The sequence below is a fragment of the Corylus avellana genome, chromosome 6 (assembly GCF_965113065.1).
Source record: "Corylus avellana chromosome 6, dhCorAvel1.hap1.2, whole genome shotgun sequence".
NCBI lineage: Eukaryota > Viridiplantae > Streptophyta > Magnoliopsida > Fagales > Betulaceae > Corylus > Corylus avellana.
The window spans coordinates 26204329-26216625 of NC_142495.1; the positions used below are offsets into that span (position 1 = coordinate 26204329).

At 34.5% G+C, this 12297-nt stretch overlaps 1 protein-coding gene and 1 non-coding gene across 2 annotated transcripts; both read right to left on the reverse strand.

Annotated features, from left to right (window-relative positions):
* Positions 1-3662: 3662 nt before the first annotated feature.
* On the reverse strand, positions 3663-9365 carry GTE6 (general transcription factor group E6). Its single transcript, XM_059600819.2, has 9 exons — positions 9243-9365; positions 8568-8696; positions 7461-7676; positions 6641-6718; positions 6076-6300; positions 5863-5961; positions 5648-5706; positions 4402-4552; positions 3663-4285 (listed from the first exon to the last, which is right to left on the reverse strand). The coding sequence occupies exons 2-9, from the start codon at positions 8694-8696 to the stop codon at positions 4079-4081; spliced, it is 1164 nt and encodes a 387-aa protein (XP_059456802.1). The 5' UTR covers positions 9243-9365; the 3' UTR covers positions 3663-4078.
* A 2784-nt stretch (positions 9366-12149) lies between these two features.
* On the reverse strand, positions 12150-12221 carry TRNAP-AGG (transfer RNA proline (anticodon AGG)). Its single transcript has one exon. It is a non-coding gene; the product is annotated as a tRNA-Pro (tRNA).
* Positions 12222-12297: the final 76 nt, after the last annotated feature.

Below are 12297 nucleotides of genomic sequence, written 5' to 3' on the forward strand. Positions count from 1 at the left end.
TCACCTCGTGCCTCTTGAAGATGTTTAATGGTTTCCATATATTTGGCCCTCCACTTGATTCAAACTGCCACATGGAGAGGATTTTTAAGAGTATTAGAAAGAATTGGTGTAGTACTATAAATAAATATAAGGCTATCGCACATATATATAAGACTTTTGAAGTACTTGTAATTGCTTACTTAATTTAAATTTGAATATAAAAAAAAATGACACTTCTTAATATATATATATATATATATATATATATATATAGTGTTCTACTAAAATCAAATTTTTATATTTTTTTTAGGGGAATATTTCATATTCATTTATTGAAAAAAAAAATCAAGAGTATAAAGCCCTTACATCAGAGAGCATAAAGCTCTGATAAATCATAACCAAAGCCATGAGGTTACAACGTCATAGAGACAAACATAAAATCTTACAATCAAGTCCTATCTATGACTTTAACATCTGCTAACCCATGTTCAAACTTCAATTATAGAACAGATTTGCTTCAGGCATACTCAATCTAATACATAAGTAGCTCATATTCCCAACTTTTATTTTTCCGGCCATAAGAGCAATACCCTCACACCGAAACTAATTTTTAATTTTTATATTGTATACATAGTTGTCATGAAAAAATGGCTATACAAAAATAGCAAGAATGTAAAATTTGACTCTAATTTGGAAAAATAAACAATTTATGAAATTATAAAGTTAACCTCATATATATATATATATATATATATATATATATATATATATATATATACCGATTATTATAATGATAATTCAAAATTGTATATGGGAGTTTTCACTTTGTAAATCTAAATTATATTATCCTCTCAATTGATAAAACAATTATTTTTTATGTTTCTTGAAACTCATGTTGAAAATAACTAGCTCTCAAATTCTCATGATTAATAAACATAAGAATCATTAATAACCAAATGAAAAAAAATAAAAATAAATAACGAGAGAAATAAAGAGAGAGACACCTTGTCTGAATTGAGTGCTTAAGGATTGTCTTGACTACTATTCTCGCACTCTAACATGCAGAAAGTATAAAAAAAGGTTCAAGTAATAGTGATAAGGGTGCTTCTCATCAGAATCATGAGACTCTTGCTTTTTTTTCCTTCCTGCTCTTGTTATGCTTCTGAGTAAACATTTTGGTGAGCATATCACGTTTGATTTTATTAAAGTATTAGCACCGTCAGAGAAAGGTGATGAAGGAGGACGGAGAGGCAGAGGACGACGAGGAGCATCGAAGTCGAACGAAGGAGGAAGGAGCAGAGGAGGACGACGAGGAGCGTCGGACGGAGGAGAATGGTCATCAGCTTGCACTACCACTATAACTAGTATAGGGATTATCAATGCCACTATTACCACCACAAGCTTCTTCTCATAGTTTACATCCATAGCTCTCCCCTCTCTCTTGGGAGTTTTATGTCATATGGTACTTTAACCAAAAACATTTAGGGTATATATATATATATATATATATATATATATATATATATATATATATATATATATAATGATTTCATTTTTTACACAAAGAGTTTTGATTTAAATGAATAATTATTTAGAATGGTGGCCTATAGGGAAATCCAATAATTATTTTGATTTAAATGAAGAAATAATATTTTTAACAAAGAAAAAGTATTGGTTCAAAACTTCAAATTATAATAATTTTTTTTAATATATAATTTCATAGAAAGGAACCTCTCCTAAGAGGTGTTAAACTCACAATAAAGTTGTCAAACTTACATGCAAAGTTACCCCTTAAAGGTTTTTTAGAAAATGTTTGTAAAATCTATAGTTTAAGAATTCATACATATACCTTCAACTAGTCATTCTTTTATTTTACATCTCTTTAACAATTTTTGATACGTGTTATATAGCATGTGATTGGAGATACATTAACGCTAAAAAAAATAGTTTTAACGTCTTCCAATTACAAAGTAACACAAATCAAAAGTTGTGAAAGAGTTAGAAGTTTAACATATTCCTACTTTCCAAAATATAACTCTTCATCTCCTTCACATATCTATTTTTTAAAAAAATTAAGATGGGAAAGGGGGACTCTTTGAGTTCTTGTTGGTCAATTTTGGTGGATATTTTTTGTTTGTGATGTATGAAATTTGGTTGATTTTCGTGTGTTTGAAAGGTTAGTGGTTTAGGGTTGTTATAATAATTGGGGTTTAGGATGCATGTTTATGGTTTGCATTGATATAAAATATTGGTTTTTAGGGCTCTATTTTCATAAATCCTTTGCCCTCGTTATAAAAATTGGTCTAAAATGTGACAATTAGGGTTCAGTGAAAGGTGACAAATTCCTAGCTGTTTATTTGCATTTGAACATATAGGAATGAGGCATGTCAACTCAATTCATTTGAAAAAAAAAAAGAAAAAAACAAAGAAAAGAAAAAAAGAAGAAGTTAAAAGGTAGTTGACAGCTCCAACAAAAGGCTTGTGGTTAACCACTCTCAACCTTTTTACAAAGGTGGTCGATTCTTGGAGGCAGCCAACCACCCTAAAAATTGTTATAGGGATAGGTCGACCACCACTAGCTTGTTATGAGGGTGGCAAACCACCTTCTTGGGATGACTGATCGACCAGCCCTAAAGGTTGTCTTAGGGGGTGGTCGAAGGTTTTTTTAACCATAAAACAACCTTGACGGTTGGTTGGGCAGCCCTAACCTATTATAGGGTGATCATCCACCCTGAAACAAATCAAAATGAGTGATCAAGCCTGACAAGCCATCCTCTTAACTTTTTTTAACTTTGTTTTATTTGATATTTTACTATAGAGAAATGCTAGAAGCACTAATTCTTTTACTAATAAATGATTACTAACATAATGTGAAGCTTACTTATTGGTATACGTAGCATTTTTCTTTATTAATTGTTTTGATCTACTCTAATGAATAAGCTCCACATCATGTTAGTACCCATATGTTAGTTAAAGAGTTAGTACCCCTAGCATTTCTCTTTTCATTTGAAAAAAGCTAGGGGTAGTAACTTTTACTATCAAATGATTACTAACATGATGTGGAGCTTATTTATTGGTATACATAGCATTTTCCTTTATTAATTGTTTTGATCCCCTCCAATGAATAAGCTATACATCATGTTAGTACACATATGTTAGTAAAAAAGTTAGTACAATGTACCCCTAACATTTCTCTTTATTAAATTGACACATATCCTTAGAGCATGTGATTCTCACATACATTTTAATAAAGATTAATAGAACATGTGATTTTTATGTGCTCTAAGGACATATGTCAATTTAATAAACTAGATTAGAGAAATTTCTTTTAACTTGGAGTTAAAAATGCATGCTTAAATCACATGCTCTAAAGACAGATGTTAATTTTGCAAATTAACCATTACAAAAACAAAAGGAGGGATTGGGAGACCTCAACAAACACCTCAAAAGCGTCCATTACGGTGCATAACAATAAAGCTACAAATAAAATGGAAAATGAAACCAAACAGGGTTGGTCCCATATTTTCTTGACCAAAAGGTTGAGAAAAAGGGCTACTTAAGACATATGTCAATTTAATAAACTAAATTGAAAGAAATTTTTTCAATTCAATTTAGAGAAAAACTTTATCCTCAACTCCGACCAGAATATTGCACTCATCATCATGTGAGTAGCAATAATAGCATGAGGGTAAAAGGCTATAACTCCAATATTGGTAATGATGCCTTTCTCATACAAATTCCAAGGAAATAAAAAATAAAAGAGGGGGTAGAAGACATCGTTGTTGTAGACAACATATCTTACAATGGCAATTGGCAGAGCACAACCTGAAGGACAACTAGAAGGCACCCCCACGAGTTCAAGATACAAACTGTTAAATTTCTAGGAAATACGCAGCACCTAAAAATGTTAATATCAGTAATAATTCACAATTATCATCGATGAAGACAACATCCATGCTCTTGCCATTTTCTCATTCGAACCCCCGTTGGACACTTTCTCTGACTCTTGAGAGTTGCACCCTGAGAATTGTCTGCAGAGGTTCACAAGAAATGCGGCCAAATAAACAACCTAACTGCACTCTCCCATGGTGAGACGTTATTAAGAAGCAGGCTTTTTAATCTTTTTCTTGGCAGTTTTGGCAATAGCATCACAAATCTCTCTTTTCCGTTTATTGTTATTGCTAATGTTGTTGTTGTTGTTGTCATTACTATTGTTGTTCAGACCAGCCGTGATTGCTGAACTCTTGCCTTGGACTTCCAGAGCATCCTTCACAAAAAACTTCAACCTCCACAAAGTAGATTCACTCTGCATAAGAAACACAATACACTCAATCACTCATTCTGATACAAAGCAACATCGCACAAGAATTGAGCAAATGGGAATACGGGACACAGCACTTATAAGGAGATCTAAATGATGACCTGGGCATCAATGTCGAGGTCCACCTCTTCTGCGGTTGCTTGGAAACTTGGATTATTTTGAGCAACAATCTCCAATGCCTTGGTTAGATCTTCAGGAGACAGTTTGGTGAGTGCTGCCCCAAGCTTTCTCTTCTCCTCGGTTGAAGTTTTTCTGGAAACAATGTTCTCAACATAAGTTTAGTTGCTTCTGCATCACTGCAGAAGCAATAGTAGAGAGGCATCCATACTACTAAATCAGGTTATTGAGGGCGGCACAACAACAAATGTCGGATAAATGAATTCTACAATATTTAAGTAGGAGTAGTCGTTTAAGTTAATTACAAAATGTTAATACAAGCCATTTTACAAATTTTTGGGTATGCATTGGATATATATTCCACAAGCCAAAACACGGAGTGGGCCTGCTTGATATACAATAATACGTAACAAGACAATTCAACCTTCACGTCAATTTACATGAAAATTTTGTTCATAGAATTGTTTGTAAAGCATTCCTCTAGTTTCAAAATAACCATTCCTAAATCACAAAATTTTGCACTTCTATTCACAATACATAAGATACTAGCAAACTTAAATCCACTTACAGCAATTCCATAACTGAAAATTTCTAATAAGTTTGACAACATGAACTCTTTTAAGATATTTGAATTTGCATTAAAGGAAAACAAAATCATATCTATATAAGTTGCCCCATGGTTTAGAAATTTTAAGAAGTTTTAACCACTACTTACCAACATGCCATGAATCCTGTAACTGGTATATTTGGCAATGTGTCTATGACCAAAACCCATTACTAAAGATCTATGTAAATGCATCTGAAAGTGTGTTTAGTTACAAGGGTTCCTCTTCTGAGAAAAATAGAAACTATAGTCGATGAACAACAGTTGCACTTCGTATTATAGATAGAAAAAAAAAGTATAACAGTTGCATTTGGAAATTATACAAATACATAACCAGCATATCAGACAACTAAAACATATCTAATCTAAATAATTATTGGCCCAGTAGATGAGAATAGGAAATATGATCCCATTTTAATCCATTACCTTCATTTGATGACATAACTTCTAATTGTGTTGAAGAAGACAATTAAGGCAAAGCACTCACAGAGTATAACTTAGAAGGGAAAAGACACATTCACATCCACGTCCACGTCCACAAGCACACATACAAACTCAAAATCAACAAGCTTTTCTCAAATTAACCTGGTTTTTGTGGCATTAGATAATGATATTATGGAACATACCTGCACTTTTGAACAACCATTTCTCGAAGATCTTCCAAATGCACATCAAGCTCATACAGCTGAAAAGAATGAGAATTTAATCAGACTAGAATAAGGCAATCAAAAAAACATCTACAAAATGCTTGAAGATGCTTAAAGAAGTCTATAAATTATCTCAAAAAGCTTCTGTCATTTCAAACATATCCTCATAATAAGGTTGTAAAATTTTAACATACCTCGTTACTTAAATCTCTTGCCATTTTGGCATGAGCAGCCTCCTGAGCAAGCTGCATATCCAACTGTGCCTCCGCTTCCTCCTCTTCTCGACTTTTTTCCTGCAAGTACATTGCTACTGACATTAACGAAATCACCAAGACATCATCAACCAAGATTATTTACTATACTTCTTAATCCAAGAAAGAGCCATTGGTGGTGGGAAAGCAAGTTACCTCTTCAGTGACTTTAGGCAGAAGTTGCAGCCACTTCTCCTCAAACTTTTCCAGCAAAGTTTTGGCCATAACATGAACATCACTTCTTTCATTATTATATTTCATTGCATTTTTGAAAACCAACCTCACATCAGCACATATTTCTCGAACATTCTTATATCCGGTACCATCCTTTGCCTCCATTTGATTTTTTATTGTACTGAAATCCATGGGCTTGTCAATCACCTAGTATTCATCGTCGTGAACAGATTAATCAAAGACAGACCACAGCAACTGAACCATGGAATATCCAATGACAAAGCCAGAGTATGCAGGTCAATTTTTCCAACAATTATAATCATCCCATAAAGCTATCGACATGGCATTACTTGGTGTGCCCAGAGATTACAAGTAGATACATATAATTACAACTATAGATACAAAGTTTCATTTAACTATATAAAAAAAAAATGGAGCAACAGCAGAACAATTATTTGTCATAAACAGTTTCTTTAGAAATGCAATATCACATGATTACAATTATAATGATTGATATATTTGGAAAATTAAAAACAATGAAATTTACCTCATAGTAGTCGTGTAATTTAAGACCTTCTACATCGACAGGCTCCAAAAAGGGCCATGCCCATTTGTGTTGCATAATCTGACAGCCAAGGCAAATACACATCAGGAAATATGAAATGACACACACTATCATTTTCAATCTTACAACATCTAGTTGATGCTACCTTGGTATAGGTGCAATTTAAAGCAAAGAGCATGGTTGTTTTAACTCCTAACATAAAAGAAAGGAAAATAAGAACAGCATTCCACTATGCTTGTCCTAGTGGTGAGAGGCTACTTGATTTGCAAGAGCCTACTTGATGTGTACTAATTCAACTTTAAGAGAACTGCCAAAAAAAAATTATACTGAATAAGGTACACCATTTATAGCTGTGTTCTAACGTACAGCCCACCTTAATCAGAAGTGTGACAAAAATCCCCAGCAGCATTAGTTAATTTAATAAGTGAATTCTGAACAAAGGGCGTATATGAGATCAAATTCTCATAGCATATCAAGCAACTAGTTTGCTATCAATTTACAGTTAGAATTATTAAATTCTAGCCTTTGTTTAGCATTTTTTTGGGTAAGATGCCATGTAATTTATAAAGGAGTAACTTCATAAAAGAGGCAAAAATTGATGATAGAATAGAACTGTCAAAAGAAATTATAGAAGTATTATAAGAGGAAAAATCCACTTAGGCTTGATCCCAAAATGAAATGGTAAATAAGTTTATTCACACACCCGCGCACAGATATACATACATACACACATACATGTGTGTGTATCATAGGCAATGTCTAAGCAGAAATATATATAAAAGAATGGCCATGAGCCTTTTACCAGACGCAAAATTGTGCCAAACTGGCGCATAAGCTCTTGCATTCTCTTGGCAGCAGCTGCTTCCCGACGTGATGCATCTTGCTGCTGCTTCTTAATACTTGGAACATGTTTCTCCTTATCCTTATCCTTTGCTATTGAGCTACCTTTGGATGTGCTAAGATGCTTTTTACTTTTACTCAAGTAGAACTGTTCTATCTCATTCATTCTCTGCTCAAGCTGCAAGGAAAAGTGCAAAACTAATTACTAACAATCAATTCATGAATGTCCAGACATTGATGGACTTAAAGATGACCCAAACAATTGCATAATCAACAACTACACGGGATATCGTTTTTGTTGTAGTGTTACAAACAATCTTTCTTTTCCAGCCGTTGTTTATTAACAACTTTATTACCATTCTTTAAAGATTTTTACGTTTGACATTAAAACTTGTTCATGAGTTTTTAAGAGGAAAAACAAATAAATTTTAATTAGTTTTTTACGGATTTGACTGTTGTACATTAACAAGTTTTTATGGCATTTGATCATTAACAAGTTTTACCGTTTTGACGTTATGACCATTTGGTCATTATATATATATATATATATATATATATATTAAAGCTATATTATATAATAGTCTCCGTTCTACTGTGGCTGGCAATCCCTCATCCACTTTGATAAAAGGGTTGTTCATTTGCCTTCGTATTTAGAAGTGCGTCTTTAACGAACATAGATGTTATAGTCTAATTCTAAGAGGTTGGGTGTCAAGAGATCCAATCACACCGAATTAAATACTCCAAGAGCACAAAATCAACATTTAAGGACAACACTCTTGCGTGATTCTATAGTATTATGAGATCTTTCCTTACTCTAATTTTAATCTCTTACATTCTATTTATCTTATTGTTAATTTTCGGATTAATATTATTTAGTATCAACAAGAACTTTTGCACCATCAAAATAATTTTACAACAGTTTTAAGGTAAACCCATCAGACAAATTCATGGCAGCATTCTGCAAAAATGAAAAAGAACATGATAATCATACATTCATCCCATATCTACAGCTTTATTCATGTATTTGAATGAGCATCTCTGCAGCTTTATAAATTATTGTTCCACTCACCTTATCAACCTTCACGCAAATTTCGTCTGCACGATATCTGAAACCCTCAATTTCTGCAGCAGTACCATTACCAATATCTCCTATCCCGACATTTCTGAAATGCGAAATTGACGCATCCATTGGATCCATCTGATACAATTATATGATCATTGTGCGTGAGTGGCCGAAAGAGAGAGCATTGGAACCTTTCATTATCCACAAATCATGGAAAAAAAAGAAAGAAAGAAGAAATTGAAATCCAATACTAATGACGAAACAAAACCTTCACTCGCCCAAGCCTCAGCACAAATTTGGCTTAAATTACGCTCTAAAATTTTTCAAGAAACCTTGACAGCATAATACATTAGAATCAGAATATGAGTTTTCTTTTTCTTTTCCTTGAGCAGCCAAACAGATATTTTCATCTAGTACATAGTAAATTAAAAAACAAAAAGAAAATTTACTTCTCAAGCAGCTTCTTTACATCGATCTTAGAGCTTTTACAAAACACAAGACCTTAAGAAATAAATTCAACTATTCTTGCGAGAAATCAAAACAGACAGAGTGAAGCCTGCACATATATGCATACGTATACGTATATTTTGCCGCGCATATACGTATACTTATACGTACCATCCCATATTCGCAAGCGCATACATAAAAATACACGTACAAATACAAGGGAAAGATTGGTACCGGCGACGAGGACCTACGATGTGCTGCAGAGGCGAACTCGGCAGCGAAGCTTGGGGTTGGCCGTTTGGGCGGCGAGTATGCGATGTTATTCAGCTGGCCAAGCTGTGAGTTGAACCCAGCGGCGTCGGCTTTTTCATGTTTTCGTTTGAATTACTAAAACGCTGTCGTTCTATCTGTCTTACTCCACTTTCTTTTTCTTTTTCTTTTAAGTTTTCATTTGAACCCCGCATTGAAAATCTTTACTTTACGCATGATTAATGTAAACTATTATAAATCTTACCGATATCCTGATGAAATTGAGTCGGGCTCTAACTCAAATTAGACTTAAAGGAGTATATGTTATTCTTACTATTTAGGTCTCTCTTATGAGATTCTCGATTGACAAATATTACTATAATTGCACTCAAATAAAGTAGACAACTCGGTTGTCCGCGCTTGTATTTTAGTTTGCTCAGTCAACTAGATTTGTTTATATGATGGCTCCGCTTAGTAAAGGATTATGTAATTAATTATTTATTTGAATAGCAATAAAAAGTGATATCATATAAAGTAGATATAAGTTTTGAATTTTTTGTAAGGAAAATGAAAATATTATGTTTTGTAATGGGTTTTTTGTTTAAATAATAATAAAAAAGATTGATGTGATATAAAAACTAAGAATATTTTAAAGTTTACTTTTTAGAGAAAATTTGAATTGATTACCAAACAAAGCCAATGTGTTTTATAGTGTGTATTTGAAGAAGTGTAAATAGATGGATTGCTTATATGATGGATGATTAAAACATATTTAAAAGATAATGAATCTTCTTAAACTAATTATATCATACATACATATATTTCACTAGTTTGGAATAAAAAATAAAGCTCCGTAAGATAAAAAAAAATTGTCAGAAATATGTTCAACGAAATTATTATTATTATTTTTTTAAATTCCTTTAAAAAATATTGTTAGTATTTGCCACATACGAAAAATCAGCAATGAACGATGTTTGGCGATTTCTAGCGAACACCACGACAAATTCCAACAACCTTTAATCGCGTAGACGGGCGGCCATCGACAAATTCCAGCAAACTCCGACAGTTATCGACAAATTTGAGCTAACTCTAGTGGCTGCCAACGGCAATGGGAAATGAACTATGAGAGGGAGCGTGTGCTAAGAAGCTCAAACTCAAAAGTTTGGTTATAGTTTTAAAAAAGGAAAAATTATTTATGAAAATTAAAAAATATTTTTTAAAATATTTTTAATTTAACCATAATTTTTGATTGCATTAAACACCAAAAAAATAGAAGATTTTTTTTTTTTAAAAAAAAAAAAAACATTTTACCTCAAAACAAATCGATTTTAAGATTTGGTGCTAGGCACTAAATATGTGAAATTGTGAGTAAATTTGCTTAAATGAATAATAATAATAGTAAAAAAAAAAAAAGAATAGTGGAGAAACTCCTATATATCCTAAGAAGAAAAAATAATGAACTAAAAATTGAACAAATGTACAAGACCTCCCAACAATACAAAAAATTAGGTAAATTAATCCATCCGTGAGCACTGAGCAGGCCGAGCCATCTTCCCACACGTGGGAGGACCACGTCACACGGTCACATGAGTGGGAAACAACCGAAAGACGCTATAGCCAACACTCTAGCCAGGTGGCTTTTACACCTCAACGGCCGAAGCAGGCCCCAATGACTCTTTCCACCACTGGCGATCACCGGTTCATCGGGAACCGGGACAATCGGCGCTGGGGTACGCCGGCCTTGCCTCTTCCTTATCTCGCTCAGGTCCATCGGCTGAATCTTCGTCAGCCCAATCAAAACCTTGTGCTTCCTAGACCCACTGCTCTGGTACCGGTAGCTCCCGGTTGCCGGTGCCCGGAAAGAGCTTGACCGGCCTGGGCTGCTCAACCTAGCCGAGTGAAAGGTCTGGGAGTTGTTGAAAGACTCCGATCTCCGCTTTGGTTGGACCCCACCGGGCAACGGATCTCTCCGGTGTATGACTCTGCCGCAGAATAGTATTCTGTCCGTTGAAGGGTTTGTTCCAGGTTTCGCGTTGGTGGAGAACTCGAAGAGGTCTGGGCGTGCCGGAGAGTCCTGATAGCCGGGTTCGGTTTCGGTTTCCGGGTCTTGGTCGTGAATGGGAAGGTCACAGAGTGAGAGTGCGTCTTCCTCTGGTTCTTCGAGGTTTAGGAGATGGAGTTGTAGTTTGTCTTCCATTTTCTTCTCAGGCGGGAAAGGTGAAGAAATCAGAGGAAGAGTTGGTGTTTAATGGAGTGGACAAAGACCAAGTTATTTAAAGGAAGAGGAACCAGAGACAGAGACAGAGAGAGAGAGAGAGAGAGAGAGAGAGAGGGAGGAAGGTTCGTTGGAGGTGAGGCTTCTGGAAGAAGCTTGGTTGATTAATTCAGTCTTGAAAACGTAGGAGTGAGGGTGGGTTAATTGGTTCAACAGAAAGGAGAGAATCTACTTTCTAGGAGCAGAAGGTTCTGTAGAATTCTCAAGGATATCGCCCGTAGTAGGTTGAATTTTTTGCAAAATTTTAATCATTTTTTTTTTTTTTAATAATATCTGATAAGTTGATTTTTGTTGTTGTTGTTTTAAAGCTTTTTTTGACCGGTTCGTGATAAACAAGTAGCCCCTTTTAACGGGGTGTTCCAGAAGGATATAAAAATGAGCTGACGCGTCTCCTCCTTCTCTACACGTTTTAACTGTACTGCCACGTAAGTTATACCACCCAATCAGTTGCCGCCAAGTCAGCCAATCTAGACTCTCGCAATCTGATTCTGTTATAGGCCAGCAGCCCACGGCCATAAATAAAATTAGGATGTGCGAAAGTCTGAATGGACCGGCCCATACATTCTTGATTAAGAATAACATAGAAGGCCCATGAGGCCGAAATGAAAAAAAGATAAGGGGCATTCCGAGAATTGAACTCGGGACCTCTCGCACCCTAAGCGAGAATCATACCACTAGACCAAATGCCCGTTGTTGTCAGCTTTCAGAACCAATAAATATAGATAATATTAATTCTCATTAACAATTACACACTCTCTATTTCTG